Source organism: Chiloscyllium plagiosum, chromosome 12 (genome assembly GCF_004010195.1).
Source record: "Chiloscyllium plagiosum isolate BGI_BamShark_2017 chromosome 12, ASM401019v2, whole genome shotgun sequence".
Lineage (NCBI taxonomy): Eukaryota > Metazoa > Chordata > Chondrichthyes > Orectolobiformes > Hemiscylliidae > Chiloscyllium > Chiloscyllium plagiosum.
Genome location: NC_057721.1, coordinates 51,111,204 through 51,125,957, shown reverse-complemented (window position 1 = coordinate 51,125,957; position 14,754 = coordinate 51,111,204). Strand labels below are relative to the sequence as shown.

The 14,754-nt window shown below is 39.3% G+C and overlaps 1 protein-coding gene across 2 annotated transcripts in view; it reads right to left on the bottom strand.

The window, feature by feature from the left end:
• The window catches only part of LOC122555252 (suppressor of tumorigenicity 14 protein homolog), a 69,351-nt gene that overhangs the window by 33,400 nt on the left and 21,197 nt on the right, over window positions 1-14,754 (bottom strand). For both annotated transcript variants that reach the window (XM_043701047.1, XM_043701046.1), the window contains exons 5-7: window positions 12,136-12,305; window positions 11,417-11,452; window positions 10,079-10,304 (exon numbers count right to left, since the gene is read on the bottom strand). In XM_043701047.1, coding sequence (XP_043556982.1) covers window positions 10,079-10,304; window positions 11,417-11,452; window positions 12,136-12,305 — 432 coding nt within the window. The remainder of the gene's footprint in view (window positions 1-10,078; window positions 10,305-11,416; window positions 11,453-12,135; window positions 12,306-14,754) is intronic.

Here is a 14,754-nt window from a genome sequence, read left to right as displayed (position 1 = left end):
TTCATGGAAAATTCACAGAGTTCAACTTAACAGGGGAGTTCCCATTTCCTCTTAAATTAAGAAGTGTGGTAGTACTGAGCAACTTTAAATGAAACAATAGTGGTTGGACTTCAGTGAGGCACAAAATGAATGAAAACTCTAGGATACATAGTAATCTTTATTTCTTACTGACTTTATAACTAAATTGCACATAGCATTATATATCTTTTCAAAAAACAAATCAAAATTAGTATTTTCTAATAGTTGCCTGTTGGTGGCAAGTAGATACTTGTTTGTTAGCAATTCTTTGTAAACAATATAAATATGCTTTTGATTCTTTTTGTATTTATGTTCTATGTTTACATTAATTAAAATGGAGAGAACTATTAATGGGCAAGCAACCATGCATCAGATAAAGATCAAAAGCTGTCTGGAACAAAATGTATTTTGAAAGGATAAATGCTCAGCATACTCTTAAAAAATTAGTAATTAAATATAGAAGGCATTGAGCCAACTTTGCACAAATTTTAGCAAAATGATCAAGAGAAAAGCAGTGTTTGAATGGCAATATTTGTCTCAGGCATGCTGCAGTGCTCTAGTAAGGCTCAGTGAAAGCTTGAGCAGTGATACCTCATCTTCCACTTATGTACCTTGCATTTTCAGGAGTCAGCATTGAGTTTAACAGTTTCAGACTATACATTCCCTCCTCCATGTTCTATCCCCATACCTAGGTCCTATTTTGTACGGGTTGCTCCCAGCACAGTCAACTCTTTTTCAATCATTTTCATTTCAAACCAATTTCCAATAATTTATTTTCTTGTTAGCATCTTTCCAGTGTTTTTTCTCTCTGCTTATCATTAGCAAGCACCAGATTTTCTATTCACTGCCTATCCACATCAGTTATCAGCATATAAATCACCCTTTCCCAGTTATTTTCCATTATGAGGACGACTCACAGGACTCAAAATGTTAACCCTTTTTTTCCCTCTCTACAGATGCTGTCAGTCCCCCTGAGTTTCACCAGTACTTTCTGTTTTCATTTTAAAAATTACATGGGTTCACCTAAAGGTTTTTTCCTCTGAAATGATATCATTTTGTGACGCCTAACAGGCATGGACTTACACTTGGAATTTAAGGGTTGTTTGGTTCTGGATGAAGGAAGTGATCTGAGTAAGGGCTAATTGAAAGAAAATGTGGTTATGAAGGAGGGGAACGATTGGTAGAGCGAGGAAAGCAATCCACAGGGGTTCATACAGAAGCCAACAACACAAGAATATGTAATTTGATATCTGATTCTCCAGTACATATAGTTATAGAGTCATAGAGATGTACAACACGGAAACAGACCTTTCAGTCCAACCCATCCATGCCGACCAGATATCCCAACCCAATCTACTCCCAACTGCCAGCACCCGGCCCATATCACCCTTAGCCTCCACCACATCCTCTGGCAGCTCATTCCATACACATATCACCCTCTGCGTGAAAACGTTGCCCCTCAGGTCTCTTTTATATCTTTCCCCTCTCACCCTAAACCTATGCCCTCTAGTTCTGGACTCCCCCACCCCAGGGAAAAGACTTTGTCTACTTATCCTATCCACACCCCTCATAATTTTGTAAACCTCTGTAAGGTTACCCCTCAACCTCCGACACTCCAAGGAAAACAACCCCAGCCTGTTCAGCCTCTCCCTGTAGCTCAAATTCTCCAATCCTGGCAATATCCTTGTACATCTTTTCTGAACACTTTCAAGTGTCCCAACATCTTTCCAATAGGAATGAGACCAGAATTGCATGCAATATTCCAACGGTGGCCTAACCAATGTCCTGTACAGCCGCAACATGGCCTCCCCACTCCTGTACTCAATACTCTGACCGATAAAGGAAAGCATACCAAATGCCTTCTTCACTATCCTATCTACCTGCGAGTTCACTTCCAAGGAGCTATGAACCGGCACTCCAAGGTCTCTTTGTTCAGCAACACTCCCTAGGACCTTACCATTAAGACTGTCTGTGTGGAGTTTGCACATTCTCCCCATATCTGCGTGGGTTTCCTCCCACAGTCCAAAGATGTGCAGGTTAGGTGAATTGGCCATGCTTAAATTGTCAATTAGGTGCATTAGTCAGAGGGAAAAGGGTTTGGGTGAGTTACTCTTCGGAGGGTCGGTTGTGGACCTGTTGGGCCGAAGGGTCTGTTTCCACAATGTAGGGAATCTAATCTAATCTAATTAAGTGTATAAATCCTGCTGAGATTTGCTTTCCCAAAATGGAGCACCTCACATTTATCTGAATTAAACCTCAGATATGAGGATGAATAGGCAGTTGACACAAAGTATAATCAATTACCTTAATTTTGAAGGCTGCTCTGACCCTAGTAATCCTTTCCAAATGTTCAGATGACCACTTCTCAGCCCATTGGCCCATCTGATCAAGATCCTGTTGTAATCGGAGGTAACCTTCTTCACTGGTGTCCACTACACCTGGTGTCATCTGCAAACTTACTTAGCAATGTTCTACATCATGCTTGCATTCTTTCTCAATAGTAAGTAAAATTATTGGCAGGGCATATTGACAGTGTTGAAATTTTAGATCCTGAGGTTTCTAGTATTTCCTGCTTTGCATGAGGTTCATTTAACAGATTCCTGTAACAGTTATTTCCCCAAATCTAAATCACTTCATCAGTCAAAAGGAAACAAAAGTGACAATAAAGACCACTATATTCTATAAGCTGACCGGCAGCATAGTGGCTCAGTGGTTAGCACTGCTGCCTCACAGTGCCAGGACCCAGGTTTGATCTCAGCCTCGGGCAACTGTCTGTGTGGAGATTGCACATTCACCCTGTGTCTGCATGGGTTTCTTCCGGGTATTCCAGTTTCCTCCCATAGTCCAAATATGTGCAGGTCTGGTGAATTGGCCACAGTGTTAGGTGTATTAGTCAGAGCAAAATGGGTCTGGGTGGGTTACTCTTCAGAGGGTTGGTGTGGACTAGTTGGGCCAAAGGGCCCATTTCCACACTGTAGGGAATCTAATCTAAAAGCATATAACATCATATATACCTGATAATCAACAGGATTTAGTAAAAGTTTCGTTCCAAATACAAATATAAAATATCCTCGAGATTAAGGTGAGCAAGCAGGAAACAGTTATACTTATGTTGAGAATAATTGTGCCATGTCTATCAATTTGAGGGATTTCAAGTGGTGATTGACAGTGTAAACTACCAGTCCCAAAAAAATAAGCTATATCCACCAGTGTCCAGGTTTAAACGCAATGAGGAAGCTGTCTTCTTCAGACTGAAGGTGGATCAGAAGATATTGAAGGAAAACACAGGGAAGAATTCCTGAACATTTGGAAAGGATAACTAGGGTCAGAGCAGCCTTCACAATTAAGGTAATTGATTATACTTTGTGTCAACTGCCTATTCATCCTCATATCTGTGAGCCATCCTTAGTTGTCATAGGTTGTACACTTGAATATATTAGTTAACTAAGCAGTAATTCAGATACGTGTGAACTTAGTAAAGTGAGAATTCCTTACAAATAGTCAACTGATTATATTCAAGATCAGTGCTCACAAACAACTAAAATCTAATAACGGAAGAAAAGATTGTACTTCAGAAAACCTAGCATGGTGAAACAAACCAACAATATAATAAAATGGCTGAAAACTGCATTTCAACCTCTTCCACCTTTATGTTTCACCTACACTTGCACAATAAAAATATATGGCTTTCATTGTATCTTCTGAATCACACCAGAACATACATACAGCAACAAAAACCTTCAACTGAAAACTATGCCACATCTTCAAATTATTTATACCTTAAAACCTTGATATAGAGCTAGGCCTCAGAGTGAAGAGGAACCCCTGACACTCCTGTTCATCTGTCAGCCAAGTCTTCCTGATTGGACCAGATTAAGAGCACTAAGCAGGTAAATCATATTCTATGAGGTCCACCTGGCTGACCTTGTTACAATCACAAACTCTAATTAAAGAAAATCATTCCATGTTATATTAATTAGTTGTAAAATTGAAACCAGTCATTAAAGGGAATTATGAGAAACTGAAAAAAAACTCATGTTCATTAAACCCAAGAACATTTATGCAATGAAAACATTCTTACAAGTGTAAGGCTACACATTTATCATCATAAATTTCAAAAATCATTTATTAAGGCATATCCTTATGCCATTTCATTTTAAAGCATGGAAGACTCATTATTCATAAGTAAGAGATGTTAAGGGAGTGATAGTACCACCTAAGATGTCTAGAATCAGATGCTCAGTAACCTGAGGTTATCAATTGTACGAACAGGACAGTGTAAGGTGATTATAAGCGTGAACTCTTTGAATCAATGGCACTAATATTTACTGTAGTAGGGTTTCAGAGGAGGGGACAAATCATGTCCAGGAAACCTGGTAGTGCAGTTTTCCCAAAGTGCCTTTCATTTTAACTCTATACAGTGACCTTTTTTTCCCATTCCCGGCCTGAATGTCAGGATAATTGACAGGTATAGTTATGTTTTGGATGAAAGTGCTGGAAAAGGCTGCAGTTAAAAAATAGTTAGGTTTAGTAATGGTTGGGAAATGTCATTTTTTGTGGGAGGGAATGGGGAAATCAGGTTTAAGTGTTAGGGAAGGAACGCGAGGGTGTTTAAAAAGAGTATCAGCAGTGATCATCCTTCACCATTTCTGCTATTTCTTTCTTTTCCATTCAGCATTCTAAAAGGGCCAGTTCTCTCCATGACACCTTCGGCCACTTCTCAATCCCCTCAACAAATTGTCCCTTCCTCAAAGCATTTTCCATTCAAGTGCAGAAGATATGTCACCTTCCTTTTCACCTTTTCTCACCGTCCAAAGTTTCAAACAGTCTTTCCAAATGAAACAGAAGTTTACACATATTTCACTCAGTTTAGGGTACAAAATTCTCTGCTTAGTACATGGCCTGTGCCACGCTAGGGAGAAATAGTGGATAGGGTGCCTGCCTTGTGAAACATTTTAATTTAGTCTGTGATTGTGATTCTGATCATTTAGTAGGTATCATTTTAAATTTCCACCTTATTCTCACTCAGACATTTGTATCCCCAGTTTCCTGCGGAGTTAGAATGAAGCTCAAATCAAACTTTAGGAATGCCACTGATCGTTTAATTAATACTCTACAACCTTCCAGAACCAATACTGAGTTCAACAGTTTTAGACTGAAATCTCTATGCCTTCATTTTGTTTCTTTAGTCTGGTTTTCTCTTGATGTTGCATTCATTCAGCAACTGTTAATTGTTCTGCCAATCAGATCTCCCCTGGACATATCATTGGTTTACTTTCTAAGGTTTATTTACTCTCAGGAGGTGTGCATCACCGGTTGAGCCAACATTTATTTCCCACGTCCAAGTGCACTTCGGAATGAAGTGGCAAGCTGCTGCTTTGAAATATTGATGTCCATGTGTTGTAGTCATGATTTGGAGGAGCCTGTGTTGGACTGGGGTGGACAAAGTTAAAAATCACACAACACCTGGTTGTAGTCCGACAGTTTATTTGGAGGCACTAGCTTTCGGAGCGCTGCTCCTTCATCTATATGATCATAAGACATAGAATTTACAGCAAGAGTTTACAGTGTGATGCAACTGAAATTATATGTTGAAAAAGACCTGGATTGTTTGTTAAGTCTTTCATCTTTTAGAATGGCCATGTTGGTTTCAGTTCTTTCATATGTAAATCCCAGAACTTATTTTTAGAAGTTACATTCTCAAGTGAACTTTAACAATAGGTGCCATGTCATCTCAGATAATGTATTGAAGGTGTGAGGTGCCCTGTGTGAGGCTGTCTGTGCTCCAGTGTTCAGACTGATTCTATTCCTAAAACAGGAATTTACAGAATCTTACATATGTTGGAGGTAGACTTGTAATGCTGTTAGTTAGGGAGTTACATGAATTTGACTTTCAGTGTCACTGAAGGGATAGTGATACAAAGAACAGTACAGCACAGAACCAAGCCTGCGCCAATACATAACAACTTTCTAAACTAAAACCTTTCTCCATTATGGAGTCTGTATTCCTTTCTTCCCTGCCTATTTATGTAGGTGTCTGTAGGTGTCAGTTGCAACTGAATGAGCTTCTACAACCTCCTCTGGCAGCACAGTCCAGGCACATAACACCCTTTGTGTAAAAACCTTGCTCTCATATCTTTCTTGAATTTTTCTCCCTTTCACCATAAACCTACATTCCCTAGTGATTTACATTTCCACCCCAGGAAAGAGATTCCGACCATCCATTCTATCTATGTAAACTTCTATTAGGTCACCCTTCTGTCTTCAATGTTCAAATGAAAACAAATAAAGTTTGTCCAATGTTTTCCCACAGCTAATATCTCTAAACCAGGCAACATCCAGTAAACCTTTTCTATAACTCTCCAAAACCTCCAAATCCTTCGAGATAGTGTGGCAACCAGAACTGTATGCAGTATTCCAAATGTGGCCTAAATGAAGTTCTATACCGCTGAAATATGACTTGTGCCAATTTTTATAGTCTAAGCCCCAACCATCAAAGCATACCACATGCCTTCCTGATTACCATATCCACTTGGGTTGCCACTTTCAGGAAACTATGCATGGATCACTCTGTTAATGCTTCTAAGGGTTCTGCCATTTACTGTATATTTCTCTCCTGCACTAGACCTTACAAAATACATCACCTTGCATTTGTCTGTATTAAATTCCATCTGCCATTTCTCTGCCCAAGTCTCCAGCCTATCTACATCCTACTGTGTCCTCTGGCAATCCTCCTCACTATCCGCAGCTCCCCCCATTCCTTGGGTCATCTGCAAACTTACTAATTGTACCACCTACATTCTCCTCCATATCATTTATATATATGATATATTTCCAAATCTGAATTTTGATTGGCTTGGAGGGAAACTTCCAAGTGATAGCGGTGTTCTTATGTATCTGCTGCCCGTGGTGTGATAGATAGCAGTGGTTGGGGTTTAGAAGGTGCTGTCTATGGATTTTTAGTGAATTTCGGCAGTGCATCTTGTAGATGACACAGCTGTTAAGAGTTGGTGGTAGAGGATCTGAATGCTTGTGGATGCGATGCCAATCAAGTGAGCTGCTTTACCTTGGATGATGTTAAGCTTTAAGTATTATTGAGCTGCACCCATCCAGGCACGTGGAGAGTATTCCATCAGAATCCTGACATGTGCCTTGTAGTCAGTGGACAGGTTTGGTGAGTCAGGAGGAGAGTTACTCACTGCAAGATTTTCAGCCACTGACCAGCTCTTGTAGCCATATTTACATGGCTAGTCTAGTTTAGTCTCCAATCAATGGTAACACCAAGGTATTTAATAATAGGGGATTCAGTGTTAGTGATATCGTTTAATTTCAAGAGGTGAAGATTAAATCCTTTCTTGTATTGCACTTGTATAGCCACCAGAACAATTTTCCTTTGCGCCAGGTATGACTTCAGAGATACCCCTCCCCCACCCTCCATAATTCGCATTGACTCCAGTTTTGCAAAGGCTCCTTTGTGCACCACTCATCATATATAACTTGATGACAAGGGCAGTCACTCTCATATCACCTCTGGAATTCAGCTCTTTTACCCATGTTTGAACCAAGGCTGTCATAAGGTCAGGAGCTGAGTGACCCTGGCAGAACTCAAAATGAGCGCTAGTGAGCAGGTTATTGCTGAACAAGTGCTAATCGATAGCATTGTTTATGACACATTTCATCACTTTACTTAATGATTGGGAGAAGACCGATGGGATGGTAATTAGCTGGGTTGGATTTGTCCTGCTATGTGTGTTGAGGACCTATCTGGGCATTTAACTTCATTATCACTTGCTGCTTATACTGACTGGCATGTAGTAATCTGGATTCACCACGTTGAAACCTCATTTTTAGGTATGCCTGATACTTCTTTTGACATACCCTCCTGCACTCTTCCTTGAACTAGGGTTGATGGTTATGATAGAGTGGAGGTATGACTAGCCATGAGGTTACAAACTGTGTAGGAGTACAGTTTAGCTGCTGTTGATACACCACAGCATGTCATGGATATCCAGTGTCAAATTGCTAAATTTATTCAAAGTTTATCCCATTTAGCATGGTGATAATATCACACACCATGATGGAGGATATCCTCAATGTGAAAATGGGACTCTTATGTCCATGAGGGCTGTATGGTGGTCACTATTACCAATACTGTCATGGATCTGGGGCAGGCAAATTGGCAAGGATGAGGTCAAGTATATATTTCCCTCATCACCTGCAGCGAACCCGGTCTAGCATTTATTTTCTTTAAGACCCGACTGGCTCAGTTATTGGTGGAGGACATTGAAGTCACCCTTCCAGAATATATTTTGCACCCTTGCCACCTCCCAATTCTGTTCAATATGGAAGAGTAATGATCCATGAGCTGAATGGAGTTGTATATGGTCATCAGCATGATTGACCTGATTGGACTTTATGGGCTCTAGACTCAATGTTGAAAGCGTGTAGGGTGGATCCCTCCTGATTGTATCCCACTGTATATCCCTGCTGGTGGAACAGGACATATCTAGGGATCACATTGGCACTGTTTTCTACATTGTTTCTATGAGCATGACTATATCTGGCTGTTTCTTGTCTAATCTGAGACAACTCTCATAGCAGCTTCCTTCCCTAAAGGATATTAGTGAATCGGATGGGTTTTTATAACACAGAAACAGAAACTTCTGTAGAAACTCAGGCAGCATCTGTGTAGAGAAAAGAGAGTTATCATTTCAGGTCCAGTGACCCTCTTCAGAACTGTCTCACTGGAAGAACGGTTGTTGGGTTCGAAATGTTAACTCTGTTTTCTCTCCACAGATGCTACCAGATCTGCTGAGATCCTCCAGCAACTTTTGTTTTTGTTTCTGATTTTCAGCGTTCACAGTTCTTGGGTTTTTATAATAATCACCAGTGGTTACATGGGCATCATTAGACTGTTTAATTCAAGATTTTATTGAAATCAAATTCCAACGTCTTCCTTTGTGGGATTCAAAGCTGGATCCCCAGCACGTTTCTTGGAAATCTGGATTACCACTTCAGTGATAATACCGCTCACCAACATCTCTTTATTTGCCCCAGTATCACTTCTTCAGCACAAAAACTCTGTTAAGTAGCATCACTATTATGTACATTTTAACGAGGAGACAATTCAACCTCTTAAGCTGGCTCTGCTATCTAACAAGATCACGCTGATCTTCTGTGTTTCAAAATCCACATTTCCATCTACCCCGACAATCTTTGATTTCCTTGCCAAACAAGAATTTATTTATCTCTGCCTTAAAAATATTGAATGACTCCACTTCCATCGCCTACTGTAACTCTAAAGGCACACAAGCCCAGAGAGAAGATCTCTTCTCCTCTCAGTCCGAGAAGGGTGATCCTCATTATTTAAACTCCCTAATACTAGACTGACCAAGAAAAGTAAACACCCTTTACAGGTCTACCTTGTCAAGACAGTTCAGAATCTTATACACATAAATCAAGTTATAGGTAATCTTCTCTCTCCAGTAAGGGAACAATTTAAACTGTAGTTTTTATTAAACTAGACAACATGTTGGCATGATTTGGAGATGCCGGTGTTGGACTGGGGTGTACAAAGTTAAAAATCACACAGCACCAGGTTATAGTCCAACAGGTTTAATTGGAAGCACTAGCTTTCGGAGTGCCACTCCTTCATGTTTACAGTGTCAACTTTTGCTATAAATTCTGTGTCTTACAATTGTGTAGTCCACAACGACCTGATGAAGGAGCGGCGCTCCGAAAGCTAGTGCTTCCAATTAAACCGATTGTGATTTATCACTGTGTGATTTATAACATGTTGGATAAATGTCATAGGGGAGAAAGTGAGGACTGCAAGTGCTGGAGATCAGAGCTGAAAATGTGTTGCTGGAAAAGCGCAGCAGGTCAGGCAGCATCCAAGGAGCAGGAGAATCGACGTTTCGGGCATGAGCCCTTCTTCCTGCACTTTTCCAGCAACACATTTTCAGCTCAGGATAAATGTCATAGTCTACAATACAAAAGCTCAAAAATACAAATTGATGTCATATTGATCTACTGCAAAATTTCTCTAAATGACACGTACTTACTAACAGTTTGCTTAGAATCTGGGATCCATGTATTATACATTGTCACATTCACATCAGTGCAGACCGATCCTTCAGCTTCAGTTGAAATTACAGTTTTGATGGAGTGATCACTTTGTCCCTGCACCAGCCAATAGGTGTTGTTGTTTTTGCTGCAGTTCCCTAATCGTAGTGAACCAAATGTCTTTTCTTTGCTCAATAAAAGAACATGTAACACACATTGACCTGAAAAGACACAAGCAGACCTAAATGAATTAGTATATTTACGTAATCTATTCCAATATGTAGAATAACGGGATCTTCTTAGCTGTATAATTTTTATCCTGAACTAAGGAACAAAATTTCATCACAACTGCATTTATGTGCAATAATGGTGTTTTCTGATTTGCAGCAAAGTTATGTTAGTGGAGCAAAAGGAGGTCCTAGGACATTCTTGACCTATGTTGCTCAAGAGCATCCACAAAACATATGTTTACGTAAGGCATTTAACAAAGAAAAATGAGCTAAAACACTTCTGAAGAATAAAGTAAACTCTATTGTGAACAAATTATTTCCAGTCAGAAGGGAAGTAAGCAGCTGAGAATGCTGTTTATGTATTGCAGCATTTCAATCAGTCCTTAATTGTTACTATGATCTCATCTAACTTTCATTTTTGAGGTTCAGGGAGACTGGGAAACCATAATGTGCCCCTAAGTTGCAAGTCAGTTGAAATATCATTATCATGTTAACAGGTAATCAGGATCTCCCAAAGGGTGTTACAAATAGGATAGTGCAGTCCAGTTCAAATGTGGAGCTAGCTTCCCTACATGTTGATGTTTCCACTGGTATTAACAGAGTCTGCCCCACTCCAGTCCACTATTCCCTCTACAACTTGCATCCAAATCAGACAGTGTTCCTCTCGATTAGAATCTCTAAATAGAATCTTAAGGTATAAAAGTGGTCATTGGTCCACCAAGTCTGTATTCATCCTTCTTAGTCTCAAATTGCTGCTGTTTCCCCACAGCACTGAAACTTATTTTTATTCTAATCAATACCAAATTCTTCTTGAGCAACACGATTGAATCTCCTTAAAGAATCCATTTCGGCAATGCATTCATGATTATAACAACTCCATACCTCCAAAACATCTAACTTTCCCCAACCCACTTTTTAAATTAATTGTGTGGAGAAAATGCTGACATAATCATTTATACTTCAAAATGAGTAATTCAATATATATTATGGTCCAAAGTATGATATAAATTCAATTATTATTTAATATTGATGACTTCTACCCAACCAAATTTAGATTCTGATGCTTCCTTCTCTGAAAATTGCCTTCCACTTCAGCCACTTACCAGTTTTCAAGCTTCGAACATATCCATCATTAGCAACTGTAAAATGGCCAAAACACAAGTCAGTCATTTAAAAAAAGACACTTTCACTTTTAAGCATTACCTACATTATCCCTTGTTCTCATCCACAAAGAAAATGAATATATGGTTAAAAGAAGAACCCATAAGAAAATGCAAGTATGTGTAAATTACAAAAGTGAAATATAGTACCAATGGTTGAGTCAGATTTACTCTATATGCAGATTTATACTTTACAGCTCTATTATTTAAAGACTGCTTTTAGATGTTTTGCAGAAGCTTGAATCTTAGTCATTGTACTGTCTGTAAAGCATAATAATCACAAGCCATACTAGATTATGATAATGTCTTTTAATTCACCTACATGTGACCTAACTACAATTCACAAGGTAGATAAAGAGGTGAAAATTATTTGGCTTATTTCATATAATTTAGCCAGAAATACCTTATGATCTTACTATCACCTCATCAAAAAAGATGACCACAAGTTCAAAAGGGACATACAAAGTTGGTAAATTTAGAATAGAAAGTAGCATTTTTGGGTGCCACATTCAATCCTATATTCCAAAAGTAAAATTTAACATTACAAACCACAACATTATAACAAAGTTTAGTTTAAGGCTAAACCAAGCTGGTAGTCAAGGATATAAGCTTTCTTCTGTAACCTTGGCTGGATTTATACAGTATATAAATTAAGTGCTTACCCTGTAGTGTGACAGAAGATGGTACGACTTCCATATTCTTTGCTGTTCCATCAAGGTAAAGATGTTGTCGTAATACATTTAACAGTATTCCCACACTTAATGTATATTTAATCAAAAGGTCATGTTCTTTTGGCAATGCAAATTGCAACCAGAAATACGTAGTAACGTTGCTGCAAATAAAAAGATCAATGTCAGAAAAAAAGTTAATATCTCCTTCATCAAACAAAATAAATAATCTATTGAAGTTTAAATAGGGGTCAAGTAATGAGTAGCTGATTAACTCAAGACTGTTCTGTCAATTTACAGGTAGGTAGCACTTTGGTGATAGTGACCATAATTCGGTTATGTTTACAATCGCAATGGATAGGGATAGGTATATACCGCAGAGAAGGAGGCAAACCTGGAAGAAAGGAAGTAATGATGCGATTAGCATAGATTTAGAATGCATGGATGGGGAAGGAAACTGCAGGGGATGGACACTTTTGAAATGTAGAGCTTATTCTAGGAATATTGCATGCAATTCTAGTCTTTCCTATTGGTAGGATGTTGTGAAACTTGAAAGGGTTCAGAAAAGATTTACAAGGATGTTGCCAGGGTTGGAGGACTTGAGCTATTGGGAGAGGCTGAATAGGCAGGTGCTGTTTTCCCTGGAGCGTTGGAGGCTGAGGGGTGACCTTATAGAGGTTTATAAAATTATGAGGGACATGGATAGGATAAATAGGCAAAGTCTTTTCCCTGGGGTCAGGGAGTCCAGAACTAGAGGGTATAGGTTTAGGGTGAGAGGGGAAAGATATAAAAGAGACCTCACTGTACATCTCTATGACTCTCTGGACAGTTACTGCGGCTCCTTGGTAAGTATGTACCTATCAGACAGGGTGGTGGTTGCCGAGAGAGGGAGCCATGGTTTACTAAAGAAGTTGAAACTCTTGTCCAGAGAAAGAAGGCTAATGAGAGGATGAGGTGTGAAGTTCAGTTAGGGGGCTTGAGAGTTATAAGTTAGCCAGAAAAGATCTAAAGAGAGGGCTAAGAAGAGCCAGGAGGGGACATGAGAAGTTGTTGGCATATAGGATCAAGGAAAACCCTAATGCCTTCTATAAATATATCTGGAATAAAAGAATGACTAGAATAAGTTTAGGTCCAATTAAAGATTGTAGCGGTAAGTTGTATGTGGAATTTGAGGACAATGGGGAAGCACTTAATGAATACTTTTTGTCAGTATTCACATTGGAAAAGGGAAATGTTAGTGTGAATATGGAGATACAGGCTACAAGATTAGATAGGATTGAGGTTGACAAAGGGGAAGTCTCAGCAATTTTGGAAGATCTGAAAATAGGAAAAACCCCAGGCCAGATGGGATTTATCCTTGGGTTCTCTGGGAAGCCAAGAAGGAGATTGCAGAGCCTATGGCTTTGATCTTTATGTCATCATTGTCGACAGGAGTAGTGCCAGAAGACTGGAGGATAACAGTTCTCTTGTTTAAGAAGGGGAGTCTGGCCAACCCTGGCATTTGTAGGCTAGTGAGCCTTACTTCGGTTGTGGGTATGATGTTGGAAAAAGTTATAAGAGATAGGATTTATAATCATCTGGAAAGGAATAATTTGATAGTCAACATGGTTTTGAGAAGGGTAGGTTGTGCCTCACTAATCTTATTGAGTTCTTAGAGAAGGTGACAAAACAGGTGAATGAAGGTAAGGTGGTTGATGTGTGTATATGGACGTCAGTGAGGCATTTGATAAATTTCCACATGATAGGCTATTTCACAAAATACCAAATTTCGGGATTGAAGGTGATTTAGCGGTTTGGATCAGAAATTGTATAGCAGAAAGAAGACAGAAGGTGGTGGTTGATGGGTAATGTTTATCCTGGAGCTTAGTATCCACTGGTGTGCTGCAAAGATCTGTTTTAGGGCCGCTGTTGTTTGCATTTTTATAAATGATCTGGAGGTTGGTGTAGAAATATGGGTTAGTAAATTTGCAGATGACGCTAAGATAGGCAGAGTTGTGGATAGTGCTGAAGGATGTTATGGATTACAGAGGTATATAGATAAGATGCAGAGCTGGTCTGAGAAGTGGCAAATGGAGTTTAATGCAGAAAACTGTGAGATAGTTCACTTTGAAAGAAGCAACAGGAATGCGGAGTACTGGGCTAATGGTAAAATTCTTGATTTGGAGATGCCGGTGTTAGACTGGGGTGCAGGGGGCTAACACCTTCAACATCTTAACATCTTATCTGGGCTGACACCAATTCTTACAGTTAACCTGAGAATGTAACTTTTAAAAAAGGTTTTGCGATTTACATATGAAAGAAGTGAAACTATCATGGTCATTCTAACAGATGAGAGACTTAACAAACAATCAAGGTATTCTTCAATGTATAATTTCAGTTACATCACACTGTAAACTTTTGCTATAAATTCTGTGTCTTACAATTGTGTACTCCACAATCACCTGATGAAGGAGCAGCATTCCAAAAGTTAGTGCTTCCATTAAAACCTGTTGGACTATAACTGGTGTTGTGTGATTTTTAACTTGGTAAAATTCTTGACAGTGTAGATGAATAGAGAGATCTCGGTGTCCAGGTGCATAAATCCCTTTAAGTTGCCACCCAGGTTGATAGGGT